The sequence below is a fragment of the Haliaeetus leucocephalus genome, unplaced genomic scaffold, assembly GCF_000737465.1.
Source record: "Haliaeetus leucocephalus isolate CR32 unplaced genomic scaffold, Haliaeetus_leucocephalus-4.0 Scaffold587, whole genome shotgun sequence".
In the NCBI taxonomy this organism is placed as follows: Eukaryota; Metazoa; Chordata; class Aves; order Accipitriformes; family Accipitridae; genus Haliaeetus; species Haliaeetus leucocephalus.
In genome coordinates this window covers 6,924,089-6,944,783 of record NW_010973023.1, presented here as the reverse complement: position 1 = coordinate 6,944,783, position 20,695 = coordinate 6,924,089, and the positions used below count along the sequence as shown (strand labels likewise).

General features: G+C 39.9%; 1 protein-coding gene across 1 annotated transcript in view; it reads right to left on the bottom strand.

Annotated features, from left to right (window-relative positions):
- Window positions 1–18,797, bottom strand: part of AHRR (aryl-hydrocarbon receptor repressor) — a 68,526-nt gene extending 49,729 nt beyond the window's left edge. The window contains exons 1-2 of the mRNA XM_010577973.1: window positions 18,736–18,797; window positions 11,531–11,712 (exon numbers count right to left, since the gene is read on the bottom strand). Coding sequence (XP_010576275.1) covers window positions 11,531–11,712; window positions 18,736–18,797 — 244 coding nt within the window. The remainder of the gene's footprint in view (window positions 1–11,530; window positions 11,713–18,735) is intronic.
- Window positions 18,798–20,695: the final 1,898 nt, after the last annotated feature.

The window sequence follows — 20,695 nt, the reverse complement described above, 5'->3', positions numbered from 1 at the left end:
GGTTGGACTCAATGATCTTAAACATCTTTTCCAACCTAAACGATTCTATGATTCTATGTTTAGCCTTCAGACTGCATCTCATTAACTTCTTAGGGTCCCAGCAACCACCATGCACTGCTAGTGAGGCATATGAGACAGCATTTCAGAACTTCATGAACTGGCTCTATAAAAGTACTACAAAGTCCAAAAGCTAAGTGGTAGTCTAGTAATTCAAATTATTTTTAAAAAGTCTTAGAAAGCAAGCAGTGTTTTATATTTACATCTGAATGGCAGGCTCTTAATTCAAGATATTAATGGATTTGCCTTCACAAAAGTCTCATCAGAAATAATTCCTGACGCTATTTACACTACTCTGGAAGAGTTGTCTTCAAAGGAGCTATGAAAATACTGTCATATTGTTCTCACCCATCTCCATCCATGCTGCTATCTGGCAAACGGTCTTAGGACAGCTTGCTGGGTTTTGCCTGATGATGTGATAAATGACAAGGCATGCTAAAGCAGGAGGGACCTATATGCATTGAAACGTGTTTTCTGGCTTGCTCTGAGCCTACACTGGCAACTTTCCATCTCTATGGACCACAAGTGCCATCCTGAGGTCTGCTTTGGCCAATATAATTGCACAGACACAAAAGAATGTAATTACCCAATCTGGCAAGCACCAGAGAGGTATGTCTGCACTGGACATGACGGGGTATAGCACAGAGATCTTTGAACTAGCTCTGAGGGTGTTGGTATGGGCACACAGTGTCTTCTGCTGCTACATGGAGATAACAGGAGCTTGAAAAAAAGTGTGGTTGTATTGGGATGGCAAGGCACATACTCTAGTAAGCTGTGCCTCTCAGAAGGACTAGTTCATGTGGGCTTATCCCCAGTGACATAGCCACTCTGCTTCTTGCTACAGGACCTGCTCTAACATCTGCATTGTTTCAGAGTTCTCTGCAAAGAGCTTCATTCACCGTGTGCTGTAATCCAAAAGTGAGGCGGTAGCAAAGTGAGAAGAGAAATTAGAAGGACAGTCTGCCACCCTGTTCTCTAGCCTAGAACTATTTGTCCTATTTGTCTTTAAAGCCCTATGCAATTATATTATGCCAAGCTAAATTCTTTGTTCTGTGGGATAAGAGGTATTGTCTTTCCTTTAAAACATACCTATGTTTAAAATAAGAAACAAAGTAAATAATTTTCTTGACAGCAAACACATTTCCTCCCAGAGATGGTAATCACTCATGAAGCTGAGAACAAGTGTAAACCAAGCCAAAGTTCATGCCTGCAGGAATGCTTTCCTACCTCCCATCCACTGCAGCAGTGATTAGGACAAAATTATTGCTAGTACCTTCTACAGTCACTGCAATTGCTAGGAACTCCTGGAGTAAAAATGCCATCTTTCCTGTGATGAAAAACAATCTTGTTTCCGTATCCAAGGAAAACTTGGGTTACAGTGGAACTAAACTTATACCAAGTTCTTTCTCAGCCTCCAACATCCAAACACAATTTAACTCAAGAAAATGAGGTCAATGAAAGTCCATTCATTATACTGCAGGATAATCGAATTTGATCCGTGGGGGACTATGAGGGTATTTCAACAGCTGGTACCAGGCTGGGCCAAGGAGGGTCTTAGCTGCAGAGGAAGAATTGAGCAAGCAGAGTGCACAAGCAAGATGAACCTCACTGAATACAAAAGACAGTGCGTGTATCAGTCTACTGGATTAGATGGGCCTAGTTTTTTCCTTGCCACGTGCCTACATTTATTTAGCTTGATGCTACATGAGATGCATAGTGTGAGCTAACCAAATGCAACTGAGCATAAAAGCCTACCAAATCGGAATGGTTAAAAGTGACTAAGCGAGCTGGAGAAAGATGAAGACCTGCACTTAATAGCTCAAAGAATTTTGGGGACTTCCCTTAGCACTGGACCAATATAGTGGTGTGGTTTGTGGGAACACATATAAAATCAGCCACTGTATGTGTCTGTGACCACGTTGTCTGGTTCTGAGTGTACTTCTACTATCACTAGAAACAGTGGAACTCTTCCAGTGCCAAATGCCTTTAGGAGAAATCTAAGTCAAAGATTCTCCTCACATCACTTGTAATTTCCAGCTACCTAGTTTTCTAATCAGTCTTGCTAATATCAGGAGAAACATTGAGGCCTACGGGGACGTTCACTTGAATGGCATCCAGCAATAGAAAACTGGTATAAGATACAGATCCAGAACTGCAAGAGGAAGTTCTACAGGAAGAATCGTAATGATGGTGTATTTCCCAAAGACAGCACAAAGTCTATAGAGTCCAGCCCTCTTTGTGCTGATATCTGACTCAGCCTAACAGCTCTGAGCTTGTGAGGTGTGACAATATAAACAACCCACAGCACATGACACAGGTACCCAGGGAGTACCAGAAAAGATCTGAAACTTATTTATAACTAAGGTCCTTTATTTGCCATTACTCAAAAAAATAGGTATAGAATTTAGACCCAGCCTCAGAATGTGACACTTAACATAGTGTTGCACTAACAGGTTCCCTTGGTCTTCAAAGGTGACAGGCATTCAAGCAACTTAAGAGTCCTCTTGTTCTTCCTGAATATAGGCTTATTCTGAAGTAAATCCTGCTTGTAAATCTGCTCTCCTTCTCCTACAAAACCCATCTCATTTGCAGAAAACTAAAGAGAAAGCTAGCTAGCACAATGAGGTCCTTCCTCTTACAACAAAGCACAAAGAGGAGATACAGTCCTCTTCCAAGAGTCAGCAAAGGTCTCCCAAGGGTCAGAGAGATCTCCAGGTTATCCAAGAGGACGTGTAGCACGAAACAACCTCAGGTATTCGTTACATGGAATGAATGGTGTCCCCAGGAAACAAGAGGAAAAGAAAAAAGCGAAGCATTGGTATGGGCAATATGTTGCAATAACATGGTCTCTCTGGCAATTAAAAATGTCAAAAAATCTAGTCAAAATAATCCACTGTTTGAAAATGGGTAGTGTAGGGGAGAGTCAATGTGCAGCTGCTTCTCCAGAATTGAGTCCTGCCAGATCTCAGGAATGAATATATGCAGGTAGCTTGCTTAAAGTCTTGACACTTCTACTAAAATTTCACTGATGTAGTATTTTAGCACTTGATTAGATAATGGCTTGCAGACAGTAGGTCTTCCTTCAAAGATTTACTTATGTACCACTTATGCAGCAGAACATTTTTTCCTTTTTTCAATTGCTATATTGTTATGAAGATGGCAAAATTATAGAGCAGTAGAGAGTGGAAAATGCTTCTTTCATGAACAGTCCCTTTTTGGCTGAAACACTCTGAATGCTGTGGTAATTTGAATACAATGGTTCAATATAGTCACAGGAATAACCTTACCTGTTACCCACTCTGACCATGAAGGTTCCTTCTCAGTGCAAGCCATTGAATATGCTTCCCTAAGAAACCTAAACAACCTAAATGTGTATAGACAATCTAATAAGCTATGACTGTGGACTACAGCAATAGATACCCTAAAGACATTTTGTATGTGTTCAAAACAGAAAAGTCCTTATTTCTCTTTCAAGAAAGAAATCATTCAGGCATTCAGTTTCAGAGGACAGGACTGCAAGTACTCTAAATCAGTAGAATAAGTCTTTAAAAAACAAACTTGTAATTGTTAAAATATTCAAATATGGTGGGGTCTTCTTGGCCTAAGGTATCGGCTTCAACCCTAGCTAAGCAGAGAACCACAACTGAAATCCTAGATTTGTAACTCGAAGTACAGGTTTCATCAAAAACTAGAGGCTTGAGGATAATCTGAAAGCCTCTTATTATTTCCATAATGGAAATCAATATATAAATTATACCAAGAAAAGATTGGTGGGAGTGAAGAGATGGAGTCAAGGAGGTGTAATTCCATGATTGTCAATTTGGGCATTTTATCCCGTTCTCAGCATAAAGTCTCTTGTAATCTTTATTTGTATTTCAGATCTTTTATTATTTTGCTTTTCCTATATCTGTTCTAAATATATCCAGTACAAAGGACTTGCAGAGTCCAATGAGAGGACATGAAGATGATGAAGGGACTAGAGCATCTCTCCTATGAGGAAAGGCTGAGAGAGCTGGGACTGTTCAGCCTAGAGAAGAGAAAGCTCAGGGGGGATCTCATCAGTGTGTATAAATACCTGAAGAGAGGGAGGGAAGAAGATGGAGCCAGGCTCTTTTCAGTGGCATCCAGTGGCAGGATCAGAGGCAATGGGCACAAACTGAAACACAGGAGGTTCTGTCTGAACATGAGGAAACACTTTTTCACTGTGAGGGTGACCGAGCACTGGCACAGGTTGCTCAGAGTGGTTGTGGAGTCTCCATCCTTGGAGATATTCAAAAGCCATCTGGACACGGTCCTGGGAAACTGGCTCTCGGTGGCTCTGTTTGAGTAGGGGGGTTGGACGAGATGACCTCCTGAGGCCCCTTCCAACTTCAACCCTTCTGTGATTCCGTGATTCACTAAGACTATGGTTTTAAATTTAAGGGAAAGCTTCAGGCTACTGGAACCAGCTAGCAAAGGAAAGAAGAAATTTTCCCATGGAAATGTATACAGTACAGGCCATAATTGTAACAATAAACTCAAAAGTATGAGTTTAGTTTCAAAATCAGTTAAATCTTGTTGTGGAAAAATTTTCCTTGCTTATGTAAGGTAAAATCTAAAAACCATATTTATACCAAAAGAGCAGAACTTGGCAATCCAGAAAAAAACTTCAGCTGAGAGATTTTGAAAAGAAAATTCTGGGAAAACAGAAATGTTAGGGAGAGACAGTGGGAAAACAAGGGATGCCTGAGAACGCCAGTACATGCCCTGCAGTGGAATCTTGGATCCTCAGACTAGGAGCTTTGGTTCAGGGAAGCAGCACTCATACAGCAGTGTCGAAGAGCAGATAATGCACTGAAAGCAAGATCATTCTTTGCTTCCCCATCTCAAGTTTTAATTTCTTAATTTTCTGTGAGTGTCACTGGAGTGACATGTGTGTCACATCAGAAACAGGTCTGGAAGCTATGCAGTGAGGACTGCAGCACTAAATATTCAAATACTACAATAAATAACAGCCTTACAGTCTGTCCTTAGGACAGCCTAATCTAAAGAATCTAGTGAATGAACCTAAGGAATCTGAATCAACGTAGTAAGAAGTCCATGTATGTTACTGTGCTAGGAGATAAACGGCCATGGACACAGTAGTAGGAGGAGAAAGCTGGAACAGACTGCAAGTAATTGAGGATACTGAAAATCAGACCAGCTGGGAGGAATCCTTTGTTGCTTTCTTCTTAAAGGGGATAAATCCAATTTCCATTAAAGATAAACATCGGTGGGAATTGGATCACACCAAACACATAAGTGAGTAAAAGGAAATGACCCACTAATATAAATGCTAAATCAGAAGAAAGACAGAAACCACACAGTGTGTGCTATCCTTCCAGAACTGAAAAAATAAATATATAAAAGAGATTTAATTGAAGGGGAGAAACAGGTTAGAAGGAGGAAGGGCAGCTTGGTGAAAGTGACCAGGAAATCCTGGAAATGATGGTTCTTCCAGCAGCAGCAATCCAAGGCACAGCAACATGAAGACACGGGACCTAAAGAAAGGAGACTTCAGTACATCTGGACAACTGGAGGAAAAATCTCAGAGGGAAGTAGGAGCTGGATGTTCTTCCAACAAACCAATATGTAGGGGATAAATGTAAACTGTCTTGGCGGCAGTGAAGGGTGGGTTATATAAGAAAAGACCATCTTAAATCCTGAGTTCTTCAATGACTGGAACCTCACAGAAAATATTTTTTTTTAGTCAATAAAATAAAGCACAAGTGTATAAGAAGATAAACAGAAAAGCCAATGCATAAAATAAGATGTAGCAAGGAAGGGAAGGTTATAAAAATCATGCTGGAAGGTTGGGAAAAGAGTTTTCTGCTACTCAGCAGAGGGGGAGCTACAGATAATGCAAAAAAAAGTTGAAGTGTTTATTGCCTCTTTTTGCTCCCATCAGCTAGGATCAGTCAGATACTGCCACTAAACACCAGCAACAAGGCTAGCACCTCAGGTGCTTGAATGAGTTCAGTTGCATCTGGTGAGACTCATTGCAGCGTATTCTGAGAATGAGCTGAAGCATACTCAGAGCTATTAGCTATTAGTCTACAAGAAATCATGATAGAAAGGGGAGATTTTGAAAGACTAGAAGAGGACAAACACAGAGCTTATCTTTAGAAAACATGGGAAGAGGAAACTAAAGGATAGTTGGACCACTAAGCTGAGCTTCAATCCCTGGAAAAATACTGGAAAAAAAATATCAAACAACCTATTCGCAAAGACTTAAAGGTAATAATAAAGAAGAATAAATCAACATATCTGTAGAGGATATGTTGCCATGTTACACTAAGTGAATTACCTTCTACAACTGGACATGTGGATGGGAAGAATAGATATTACATGTCTTCATAACTTCAAAAAGGCTATTCCTACTATCTCACAATGTTTTCATAAGTAAACTGAAGAATCTTGTTGGAAGGAGGTCCAAGCTTACTCAAGAAACCATCATCTGAGAAAAGTTGTCAGTCATTTGCTGTAAAATGGAAGGATGGATTGCACATACCCTAGATTAATCTTGAACAAAGATAAAAGCAGAGCAATGAGAATGACTAAAGAAAATATAGCCCTTCAGAAAAAAACAAAGGAGCAGGGCAAGTCTGTTTTGTCTAAAGAAAAGACTGAGGGAAACATAGGACACCTTCATGGCTGTAAAAGCTGAGGTGCCATGAGAAAAGGGAATAAATTGTTCTTCTGCAGAAAGAGGCCTTAAACTGCAGTCGGAAAGCTCCAGCTTGGATGTTAGGGATTACCAAGGAAGGTGTGGCATCACTCATGTTGCAGATTTACAAAAACATTAGACAAATGACCCTCAGGTTCAGGCACAGCTGATTCTTTGCTTGAGAAGGTCCATTACAGCCCTGTTGCCTAAAATCTTAAATTCTATGTGGAAGCAGATGAACTAACATTTGTAGACAAATTTCTTGGACTCTACTGTAAAGGAGTTTAAAATCCATATATAACTTTAGTCTAAAGGGAGGTCAAACAACATGTCTCCATGCTTGACTGTCACTAATTTTGGAAAGATCTAGATTACAATTTGAATATAAAATATACAGGAACTTTGAATATATTTATTCACAGAGTTAATCTATAACTCTCTACATTCCTTATTTAGTCATCCATAAATCTATCGGATTTTCAGCTTTCAAATTGAAATGAAATCTGGGAGTAAGTAAATACAGAGAAGGCACTGAAGTCTAAAATAAACACAGAAAGTCGAAAGAATACTCCAAGGGAGATTTTTGTTGGGATGACACTGTTTTTGTGTGTGCATGCATGTCTCTGTGTTTGCATATGTGTATATGTATATAAACACAAAATACACATTTGTGCATGCATAAAATGTCCAGATGGGAAAAATAACAAGCTATTGAATTAAATTGCTTTTTATATAAATTATGTCTTGAAGGATTTAAAGTACCCCCACTTCTTGAACAATCAAAAAATTGATCCATATTGAGGTCTCTACATTTACCAAGACTGTACTCAACAACATCAGTTATCATTTATTAGGAATGCTTATGCCTAAAAGGATTAACATTAATGTTAATGGTATGTTGAAGGAAAGTTTGAGTGGCCTACCGATACAAGGTTAGTTACAGTAAGAACTGAAAGATGAGAAGCTTTAAGCCCTAGTTGCAACTGTATTGGTCTAAATTGTCGTAACTATTTTCCTTGTAGATAATGGGAAGCTTAAGCTAGCTGTCCCTCAGAAAGGATCTGAGATGCTAAAAGAAGAAGGTGCTATTCTTTTTACATTTATTTACAAAATTAATACCTATATTAGAAGGGAACAATTAAACAATCAACAAAAGAGAGTTGGTTTTGAAGTGGAGCAAGACCACCATTTTTCCGCCAGTGGAAAAACTGAGAAATAAGAGGTACTAAAGGATGTATTGTCAAGAGTGGTAAAGGAAGACAGACTACAATTAACCAAGATGGAACATGGCCAAGACAGAGGCCCTGCAAGCTCAAGTAGTCACAGCCACCAAGTACCACTCGACTCCCACAGGAGCCCCACCCAAGGCAATTTTTTGTCAGGGCCAAATGATGGGCACAGCTTCCTGCAGCAGTTGATGTCTCTCAGTCTAAGCGCTGGTTCAGATCCGTGCTGCTTTATACAGGGGATCCGGTGAGATCAGAAGCTTGTTGCTGCAAGCCATTTTGAAGTGCTTACCAGGAAAATGCAAAATGACTAAATGCATATAGCTTGGGGGGAGTGGGGCTATTAATAGAGCCACTGCCAACTGATAACAGAGATACGAAGACTGTAAACCAAGTAGACAGAAAAACTGTTCTGAAGCCAAAGGAAAACATTTCTAAGAATGAGAAAGGGAATTCACCACAGTGACTTAAACTGAATACTAGAAAAATGTATCTCAACAACCAGATCTAAATTTTGTAAAAGAACCGGGCCTTTGCTTAAACAACTTAACTAAGATGAACTGACCATATGCTTCAAGGTACTAACCTGTAATGGTCACCAAAGAGGGAATAAACAACTGATGAATATTCTCTATCCCCTAATACCTAATTGTCTGCAAAATGATTTTTATACTTGAAATCAATATAGTGAGGCCACTCCATGCCCTCTAGTTGGCTATTGACCTTTATAAATACAACATTTGTGCTACACAGTGAGTACTGCAGAGTAGCTACTGAAAGGACACCTAGTGGTAAGTAAATGAGTATTTCTAGAAACCGCTGGGACTGTTGAAGGAGTGTAATTGTAATTGTCACGGGAATTGCTGAACTATTGCGGGTTGAATCTGCAATGTCATATAAGAACTTATGTGTCAAATAGCACTACTCATGGTTTTTAAAAAATGGCAAAGAGCATTCTTACAAGCACTTTTTAAAAACATGGAATTTAAGCTTAACTCCCTTAAAACTCACAGAACAGTCTCCTAAACAAAAGATGCATGTGTCCTGAATCTCCACTGCATCAATTTTAGGAATATCAGATAGCTGAACAGAACTCATTACAGATATGTTTTGCTTGATATTCAAGCCAAATTTCAGCTTGCTCATCATCATTCCTTGGGTCCTCCATTGTGCCACTCTAAAATACCCTAAGCAATTCCTTCCCTTCTCGTCCTTCTCTCCTATAAAGACAAACAGCCAAAGCATATAAACTGTACACACTTGAGCTAATTTTACTCTTTTTTTTTTTTTGTCCATCCAACTTTATAGTCACTTCTTGTCTGTGTTTATTCCAAACCCGTTAATATGTACTAATGCCTTTGTGACCAGGAGATGCCCACAACAGAAAGCTGTATTCCAGATGGAGTCATGCTGGTCTCATGCAGAGAGGGATTATAACCTTCCTGTGTAGTGACATGCTGCCTCTGGGCAAACAGACCAAAATCCACTCTTGGCTTTCTTGTTTATGTCAACATATCATATTACAAGCATAGAACAATTTGCTGACCACTGTCCCTCTTCGATTATTGTTTTTATGTTCTCTTTTCCAGGTTTCTCTTTTCTATTGAACACCAGTTCCTTTGGATTAATTTTCCCTGAGAGAATTAGTACGGATTTGCTAGGTCATTTTTTCCAGACACATTTTTATTTTATCCAATTTTATAACATCTCTGTATGCCACTGGTCTGTTCTCTACCAGCGCAGTGTTTATAACAGCTCCCAACTTAGTACCATCCTTTGATTTAAAAGGCCACAAACCAGCCATTTCTGATTTTCTATCCTCTTGCATCACAACAAAGATCGAAACACTGGGATGGATATTTTTTGTTTGCTTTTTTAGGTGACTTCCTCCCAAAATTTTTGTTTAAAAAAAAATCAGATTCTGCCTCATTTCTCCACAACTACAAGGAAGTAGATCGTGACATCCATGAAGGAGGCTGCAGCTCCTGCTCTTACACAAACATTAGCACCCATTCCTCACCCAGCTCTGTTTCCATGGCTCACCTCTCCTCCACTCCACCCTTCTGAAGCTCCAGCCTGCTCTCTTGTCTTAAAATGGCGTGTAGTTTCCTTCCTTTACTATAAACAATGCTTTCTGTAACCTTAGTTTCATGATGTAAACATTTAAAAATAAGAATGAAGGGAACACAAACTATGTGTTCAATTAGGTAATTTGGGGATTAAATTAAATGAAATCTCTTGAAACACGGAACATTTCAGAGTAATGCAGTCTGGCTTTACTTGTTTTCTTTCTATCCCATCCCTTTAAAAAAAGGAGACAATGAATCTTAGAAACTCAGGCAGAAGAGTAGTGAAGACAGCTTATTGCTTGAGAATCTAGCAGAAATGAAAGTAAAGCTCAGAGAAAGGGGCTGTAACTCTCAGGTATGTGTTCAAAGGGAAAGACAGGCACTCTGTAAACTGCAGGATGCTGGAGGCTGGGCAACCAGCTGCCACAGTTGACACGGGAGGCTCCTGCTATCAGTAATATCATCATCTGTAATCTGATGTCAGCTTGTAAAATGCCCTGCAGTCTGCCAAAGCCTCTTCAAACTGGCATTTCTTTTATACTAAAATACATTTTGAAAGCAAGAAACCAACCAACAGATATTATTCTCCAGTCAAAACCAAAAAAATACAGGGCTCCCTTGCATACGCTGTGCATAATAAGGAATAGCAACAGGAAGCAGTAGTAAAGAGTAGTAAAGGAAAAATAAAGTCCATAAAAAAATACTTCTGTTTATCTTTGCAGTCCACCTATAAGTTTTGGTCAATTATACTGCTTCAAACAGGCTTTTTTTTTTTTTTCCTTTTTTTTAAACTCTAGAGAGGAGTTTCATCGTTAAATCCCTAATCCGGATTTTGCTCTTGTGAACTCTTCAGCAACAGAAGAAACTAAAACTGTCTGCAAATTTGGAAGAATTCTTATTATGTACATCTGAACATGCACATTTGGCTTTCATTGTGCGGTGTGCCAGACAGCTACAAAAAAAAAGCGTAGTGTAGTACAGCTTTAGTTGACACTTTAAACTTTGGATGTCGCTTATCCTGAAAGAAAGTAATCTTTTTGGCCTTTCAAGCAATCCCATTTCCTCTTTTCATATAGCAAACACAGGTAATACAGTAGCTGCTTGACTTTCACATTGTATTTAAACAGGCATTGCGAACATGCACGATAATAGCTTTAAAAAGGGAGTTCAAAGTATCTACAGGTACTACATCTGCCCCAAGCCTCTTTGCTGGCTGAGGGCTTTTACAGTCATGTTTTCCCATTTCCTAAAGCCTGCTGAGGAAGGGTGGGGGTTATCCCATTATTTGGTGAAAAACACACAAATGGCATAGGAGGAAATGCACAAAATTTCCAACACAACATCCTGTGCACAAAATAAGTTCAATAATAGATCTCTTTTTTCTTCCTTTATCCATATAATTCTACTTCTTAATTTCACTCAGGTTTAGTACAAAGCAGCAATAAATTAGAGGGAGACTTTTAATGTGATATTGATATCTTAAAGAGACCTACCTTGAAAGAAACTTTTGACTCGAAGATAGCTGACACTAAGGCGCAAGACGGAAAGTTTGTCCAGCTTCGATATGATGTCAGGTGGAAAAGGCAGAAGGCTGGCCAGATGGTCCAGTTCTGCGTTCAGACGGTCCCTGTGTCTCTTCGAAGGATTCGATTTTTCATTCCCAACTGCAGGCCTTCTGTGGTGGAGAACACATTTTCGATTACCTGTTTTACCTCCAGATAGATAGTACAACTGGAGACTGAGACGTTGTATGCAATTAGTTGATAACAGGCATATTTAACCCAGCTTGTATGAAAATCTTTAAAGTTTCTGTCCTTTGCCAAAAAGAGATTTACCATTCTGCATTTGCCATAGTGCAAAGACATGGACGTTGGCCTCTCTTTTCACATCTGCCCAGTGAAAAACAGGCCAAGAACTGATGTCTCTTACTCAGGACCCTCTCACCTTAAGGGAATGGGTACTATCTCCATGTTCTAGTCAATACCAGGAGAAACAATTTCTCATCTATGTTGTACAAATGAGGGTCAGAACAGCAGAGGAAAATTACTGTGACTAATGCATGAACCCATTCAATACCCACTGTATTCATTCAAAGCAACTTAGTTCCCTCCATTTAATGACTCAAAGTTAACCTGTGGGTCAGGAGATAATTAAGGAAAGAGCCTGTCTTTAGACATGATTTTAAAAAGTATGGGAAGCAAGGTGAAGAGACATTCTTTCCTCAAGCTCAAAAATCCTGTGTACATTCTCACATTTACGTTCCTACATCAGTGATAACAAAGATAAGAATTTGGTTTCTCTTTAAAGAACATTGATATTCCTCCCAAAACATAAAGACTAATGTTACTTGGATTTCTAAGCCAAGCATTCCTAGTCCATCCCCATTTCTCGTCCCTCTCCTGCAGTGGACAGGTCCATACACCTCAGAAACTATTGTAAACATGCATTAAGATGAAATACATCACAGATGAGGAAGCTTAGTTTTGGGGTGTCTCCTGATATTCTTCTCACAGAACACATAAGATGCTGTTCTCAAGAGGGAGAAAAGGAAAAGCTGGTGCACTTGCACGCAGTCATGGGAACCTGATTTCCAGCACGACAGTGACGGGTGGCCAGTGCTAAAGCACAGTCTTGTCAATTAAGCAAGAAGACCTGAGTGGTAAGTTTGAGAAGGTGGTTATCTCCAGCAGACAGCCATTGCTGGACCCAGCAGTAGTCAAATGCATTATCCAGGAATAAGCCACAGGCCACTGGAGCCATAAACTACATGGATCCACGATCTCAGAGGGAATAGAGCAGCCCAGTGCTACTGCTGAGCTAGCATCTCCCAGGGGACTTAGTGCTACATCTGCTGCTCCTCCATTTGCTCTCATAATGCCCTTGTTCAAGTTCTTACCATAGCACATTGCCACGTTCCTCCTGAGGCACCTTCTCCAGAATAAGAGACATTGAGAGAAAAAGCAAGGAGGAAAAGATGGAAAAATACTCAAGAATGGGAAATGGTAGGCAAGGAAAATATGGGTGTGCTAACAGTTTCCGCTTTCACCTCACTTGAGGCAAGGATCATAACCTTCTGTAGCTTAGCTGGTGCTCCAGTGGAGAATCAGAGTACAACCCATTATTGGTAGCACTTCACTACTGCATTTCCATGCTCCACACATCTACTATATTTTTCAATCATAATTTTAATTTTGAGCATTAGTATTTCACAAGGTGGTTAAAGGATTAAATGACAACATTTGCGTGTTCCCCTCCTGTAAGTGCAATCTTAATTTATCATTGTAACTGTGATTTTAAAAAATAATGTTGTGCTTAGGAATGAGTAAAAAAAGATCAAAGTTTTGTACATGTGATTGCTGCTAATTGAAAACCTCTTAAACCAAATTAGGTATGAAAAATTCTTTGCTACTTTTGAGAGCCTTCACTTCATTTTAACAGGACAACACTGATGGACAGAATGAATGAAAAAATGTTTGAGTTAGGTGTCAGTGAAGACACATAATTCCTGCTTCTTCAAATATGGAACAAATAATGCAATCAACAGAGAAGGAATACCCTTTTTTACTTTTCCAGAATTAATTGTTTTTCAAAAAAAAGTGTACATACTGGACACTGATTTTTTTGGAGTAAACCCTGAAGCTCAGCCATCCTCACTATGACACCAAAAGGACGTTTGACCTCTGGAAAGCAGTAATTTTGTGGGAATATAGCCTATAGTTGAGTAGAAGCTAAAGAACATAAGCTTTTACTAATTGCTCTTTAAATCTGACAAACCAGCTGAAGCAAGGAAGCAATTTAGGACAGGAAAAAAAATTAATGCCAATAAGGAAAATTAGACTGATGAGTTCAAGGGGTAAAAATTGTCAAGACTAACATGGAATAGAAACAGAAATTGTTCAAGCCTATTTACCACATAAAATAGTGACTGCTCTGTGCCAGAGAGGTATGGTTTGAGGCAATTACGTGGACTGCATTTCTACTGAGCGTAAGGAACAGTTTTCTGGAGATTGCAGGGAATGGTGTAAAAAGACTACAGGGGAAAGCTCAGGCCAGAGTCTTCCTGAAAACTCGAGGAAATGATTCAGTAAGGGAGTGAATCCAAACAAACAGGGTTTTGATGTAAATGGTAATTAGGTGCCAAGTGGATGTGATTTAAAACAATGCAAATTCCATGGAAAGGCTAGCTTTGCTATCCATAAACAGAAAAGAGCAGGCAGGAAAATTCTTCAATGAGCTGTTTTGAGGCAAATGGAAATTCTAGCCTTTATGTTAAGCTGAAAGTAGAAGGTACTTGTTGTGTTTGTGTTACAACAGGGATTCTCAGACTGTGTAAATCGGGTCTAAACAGAGCCATAGCACTCACTCTGTGATACCTCTTTTACCCTGCTTTTCATACAACACTAGTATAATGAAGTAGCACATGTAACTAAAACAATAAAGCTGGCATTTCCCTCTTTGCATTGTTAAACTGTTCAAATTCTGCTCTGCAGTAACAAGTACTTGTACCTGTACAAGACCCATATCACCAGTCCGTGTTCGGTAGGAAGCAAGTGTGAGAGCTGGTGAAGAGACCATTTTCTGTTTCGGTGGTACATAAGGCATTGAGCCATTCACGCTTTAATGATTCAGTGTGCCCATGACACACAGACCGCCACTAGTGTAAACCAGTTTGGTGAGCTTGCAGAGGAATTTCCTGCAGCTACAGCTCTGCTGTTCACTACCCTCTGCGGGAGCCCTACCCTGTTAACGAAAAGTTCACTCTGAATAAGTTCCTACAGTATGCTGAAGTGTTAAACCAGCAGATGATCTAAACCGAGAAAAATCTAATCATTTACTATGACGGCAAGCTTTCAGTAAGAAGGGAAAGGGAAGAGAGAGACCATGAGATGCAACAGATAGGCTAAGTGCAAAGTCACAGCAAGATGATTATCGTGAACGTACTGACCAGCACCCACAGCCGCCAAGCTGTGCTTGGGCATTGCATAGGCGTCCTGGCAGAGCCGAGCGCCGGTGCCAGCTGTGTATGTGCAGATGCTCACCATCTCCTATGAACCCAAAGGACCGAATGAAGGTCAAGAAGACATCACGCTGGCAGAGCAGATGAGAGGTGGGATAGTGTGATGCCAAGTAAGAGGTCGGGCTGTGCCGCAGAGGGCTTTAAATTGAGAGCTAGGAAGCAGGAGAGAGCTGCACCTCCTGAGGTCTCTGTTTACCCTGGCACCGGTACGGTTCTGGCTGAAGTGGGCAGTTTGGAGCAGTTATAGATACACTCAGAGCTAGGGCAGCTGTAGCTTGCCTTTGCAGAGCTGTAAAACGTTACAAGAAATGTTTTGTAGAGGGAGAGAGTTTTACAAGATGCCAGAGTTTGAGATGAAGAAGTGGCTGAAGTTCTCAAATGGTAACTGTCCTGAAGCGTTGCCTTAGCATTTCTAGTATAAGTGTTAATTTCAGCACAGTGATTTTAGTTTGAGGTTAAAAACAAGATCTCTTTAGTTTTCAGACGCTTGAATTACCAGTAAAATGTTGGATTTCCACAGGAAACAAACACTTGGTAGAAAATGTTTCCTTTAGTCAAAACTCCGGTTCTCTGGCTGAAAAGAGTATCTGATGGAAAATTTTCACTCAGTCCGAGCTCCAGGTGTTTGAACTGAGTCCATAAAAGCCAAAATTCTTTAGTGTAGACCACATCTAATGGAGCTTGTTTGGAAGCTTTTTGGAGCAAAAGGAGAACAGCTAGGGTTTTTTATTTATTTGCATGTATAAAAATAGAACTTGAAGCCCATGTATTGTCTGAAGAATGGCAACCTAATGAAGAGAGTCTCTCCTAGTTCTGTGCAGAGAAGACGACTGAACCATATTAGCTCCTCGCAGTAAAACAAGTTTTCCACACATTATTCCACAGTCCTGTGGGTCTCTGCACTCTCCCATGGAGCTTCTTCATACATTTTCATCACTGTTCTGTAAAACTACTTCAGAATAGAATTTCTGTGCCTGAAAAACCATCAACATAACGAGCAATATCATTCTGTGATATCCTGGATTAAAAGCCAGCTGCAGGATCACCACCTGGCTTGACAGCCTGATCACAAAAAGCTGATGGAGAGGCAGGGAGTTGGCCTCCTGGGATGCACTGAGTATGGGTAGATATGAATGTCTCAGTTGTTCTGCAGAGGGGAAAGCTGCGTCTCTGTCCTTTAAATCCTGACCTTCAGAAGGACTAATCCATGAGTCACTACAGAAATCCAAGTATCCTGCTCAGACTGGCACCTGAGCTCACTTTGTCAAGAGAAAGTTAAATTCTAGAGGCTATTAATGTTAAAAAGAGAGGAATCATTACAAAGACTGGCCAAAGAATTCCCATCAACTTTTTTTCCTGTGAAAAAGTAGGGTTTTCAACTGAACAAATGCCCCTCCCAGAACAGGTGGCAGCATCTACCATGCTCCATTATCAGAATTATTGGGGGGGGGGGGGTAGAGAAAGGCCACGGAGGAAAATGTGCTATGCTATCAAACAAGAGAAAAAAGCTGTAACAAAAATGGTACGACATGGATCCAAACCATGGTTAAATATACTGTTCAATTAATAGGCTTTGTCTACCCTTCTAAATTCAAGATAAATTACTTGAGGCAGCATAACCGTAGGGATACCTCAGAGTCCTGAAATGTCAGTAAGATCTGTAGGACTGAAGGACATATATCGACCATGAAAGGAGCTCTGTCAGCAAGTCGGTCTTGGGCATTCAGACCCTCTTTAGATGAGAGTTAGGAAGTCCCTGAGTAAGGGAACGAGCACAGGAAAGGCTTACCAGAGACCAAGCCCACAAACAGATAAGGTCTGAGGAAGGGACCAGTGTTGCTAGGAACTGAGAGATCATCCTCAGCAAGTGATCAGTAGCTAACCACAGAAAATAGAGAGCTGTCTCCAGCACGGGAGCTCAGTATTCTAATAATCCAAACAATTCCCTTTGTTTTAACCAAAACCAAGTTTCTTAATCAAAATTGTCTATGTCCTGGCTGGATAAGCTCATGCTCAGGTACCCGTATGCAATCTCACAGCAAAGCTATTTTCAAGGTAGCATTGCTTGCAATGGCTCCCAGAGTGAAAACTTGATTCCATCAAAGTAAGTGAGAATTTGCTTCTGATTTGTTGAAGCCAGAACTTCAAAAAAGGCTAATGAGGACATTTCTGTCCTTTGTTAGCAGGTAGTTTTCTTAACCATTGCGTTTTTCTATAAGTCATCTTTGAGAGAAGTTCTAGCTAGCATATACGCTCCAAACACGAAGCTTAATGTTTCCCAAAGCTACTGCAACTCTCCTTCCTTTCTCACAAAAGTTATGATCCACAAACAGTTCTGCAGAGAGGTAATTCCATGTACTGGAGCGGATCCATACCTCATGCAGTTATAAAGTTAAATATCCACATCCATACTTGAACAGTAGTGCAGAAATGATACATACATGGATTTAACACTCAGGTTTTGCAGGAAGAATCCTTTTCTTATGTCATTATCTTGTCTATTGAAATTGTCACCTATGATATATTTTACACTAAAAGAAATATTTTTTAAGTGGGAAGAAGTGGTTCGTGTGCAAATACTCTCCAAAATCCAAACAAAATCAACAGATTTCACTCAAACATTCAGAGAAACTCCCATTTGACTTTAGACCAATATATACAATTTTAAGCCAAGTGGGTTATTTTTAGAAGTTCTGAACTGAAAATAGGGAAATCTATTTTAGTTACCTTCTCATCCTTAAATTGTCTGTGAAGGCCACCGGTGCTAGTTCATAATTTTAACACAGTAAAAATGTGTTTCATAACCATATAATCAAGTGTTACACAGAAGATGTGGGATGATTATATTAAAAAGCTTCATTTCACAGACTGGTTATGGCATCTGGAAATTATTTTACATTTGAGTGATAGCAACCTTTTTTTCTTCCCATTTCAAGCATCTTGTAGTAACAACTTCCCATTGCTTATTTTCTTTTTCTGCTTTGCCTTCACACATACAATTCCTCTCTCCCATTTTTCTCCTAATGAAAGTGATCCCATAGTAAATAGTGGTTTGAAAATGATGTGTTCTTTATGCAAAAAGTGAGTCACCAGTCTGCTTTTTCAGTTGGCTGAACTGACCCACTTTCCAGGCTTGCACGTTGGATTTAGCGATGCCCCAAGCAAGCCTAAGCCAAGGAAGGGGGAAGGGGGGAGCGCAATGCCAGCGCACTGGTGCCACTCAACAGCTTCTCAGAAGGCTCCTTGAACAGGCGGCGGGGAACGCAGAAGCACGGAGGTGGCAGCCACCCCGCTGGCCCATTGCCCGGCTGACATGTAGTCCACCTACGAATCCACCTGCCTGCGAAAAAGCTCTGTCCCTCTCCGCTCCTCAGGGCAGTGTACTCTGCAGTACGCTGCGGTACGCACCACAACCACCACTGGCCTCCTCCTGGGACACCTCATGATGGGTAAGGATGGTTTGACCCATGCTCAGCATCCTTCCTGGAGCCAGCCTTAACCATGAAGAGCCAGCCTCCACCATGAAGAGCCAGCCTCCTGACCAGGGGTTTCTTGCCGCAGAGAAAGAGATTAGGTCTCTCCTGTGTCAGCGGACCATGGGAGGAAGGGAGTCCTTCTTCTACCTCATTTCTAGCACATATATTCGGAGGGTGATGCCTCCTGATGAATATGATACTTAACTGTTTCTGAATGGGTTTCCTCCTTTTCCTCCCAGCATATAGGCAGTCCCCCGGAGGAATCATTGTTTTGATGCTGAAAAACAAAAGGAATAGGTTTCTTAGTTTAGAGGTTTCTGTGTTTCGTACCGCTGTACAAAATGACAGCACCGAGAAAGTTCAACCGAGGAAAATGTTTGTTCCTTGAGTGTGGCATTCAACAACACTAAAAAGCACAGTGGCATTAGTTAAGATAGAAGCTTAAGGCTTATTCCAATTTCCTACCTTAATATTATTAGAATATTGATGTTTATATTCAATTTTCATTTTTTCAAATTAAGCATACTATACATGGTATAAAAATGGGTATAAAATACATCCTGTTTACTCAATGTCCAAAATTATTTTTTTTTCCTTCTAGGCTCATTTTTAAATTCAGCTAAACAAATAATAATGAATAATACTACCCATCATCTGCTGCATCTTTCTGCAGCTTTTTAAATACACAGGAATATTGTCTTCCATTACTGATACTGTGATAAGTAGGATGCAATTATTCAAATGAGCATTTTTCCATGTCCTCACATTCTTATTTTTAAAGACTGAAAGTATATCTGTCGACAGCTCAAGAAGTGACACGCAGTATTGTGGTTAGCACTAGGACCCAATGCAGTGCTGATGGAGGCTACAATTTTCAGACAAAACTTAGCCTTATTATTGCTCTGTTTGAGCACGTTAGCCTTAGAGACATCGCAAGCTCTGAAACAAGTTTTTGCACTCAGTCTGTTTAAATCTTCTGGAGAGTAGCTGAATATCAAAGTCTCTTGATTTTCTGTCTGAAAGAGTATTTCAGCCTTGCTGTGTGCTGTTCAACAGTGGGTGCATGCCACTTGAGAGGTTACTATATCTCAAGAGTATTTGCTGCTTTGTGTAAGATGTAAAACTAAGGGTAACTTCTATGTCACTGAATCAAATCCCATGCTACTGAAGACATGTATGTTGTGTAATGCAAATCATAAACTTACTGAACTTGATTCAAAAACTGTTTAGAGGAACTTTGCTTTTCATTGAAAGGCAGCTTTCTGATAACTAGAAACCTTTTGCTTTGCAGCTTAAATTTGTTCATGGTCATTTGTTCTTCTGCCAACATTGTCTATTAGTTTAAATAGCTCTTCCTCCTCCATTGTGTTTACTCATTGGCGTATTTTTAAATATCAGTCACACCTTCAGTCAGCCTTCATTTTTCTATTCTAGGACAACCCAAACTCTTTTATTCCTTTCTCATGTTACAAACTCTTTATTCTTCCTATCGTCTTAGGAGCCTTTTTTTTTCTCATTTCAGTCAATCTGTCTAAAACACGGACAAACATAATCATGCACAGTATATTAAGTAAAATCTAAAAGTATTTCATACATGCATATATATACATATTTATTGACAAACTACTAATTCTTTATGGGAATTATCTCACTTGATATTTGTGTGATTACATTTTCCTTTTTCATAGCCATTATCAAATTCATGGCTCACAATCACCCTGCGGTCAACTAATATGCACAGTTCTCCGTCTTCATGTATAACTTACAATAAATAAATGCACAGTTTATGGAGAACATCTAAGTTTTAGTGCCAAAGCGCCCAACCATCAATTAATCTCCAGTTCATTTTTGTTATATGAGAATTGTATCCTCTTCTGTATTGATGGCATAAGCAACTAAGTTTATTGGTACACTCCTGATTTTGCATGATATTTCTTAGTAAAAATGTGATTGTCTCCAAACTGTTAGTTGAGGAACTCTGCTTGTAGTTTCCCTCCTGATCAGTCATTTTCCTTTCAGCACATGCTGTTGACCCAGTTCCTTCCACCAAAGTTTCAATTCTTTACTAGTCCTCAGCAGCACAGCATCCTTTGCTAAATTCAGATAGATTAGGTCTACCATATTTCCCTGATCTGGAAAATCAGTTATTGTAGCAACAGAAAGCT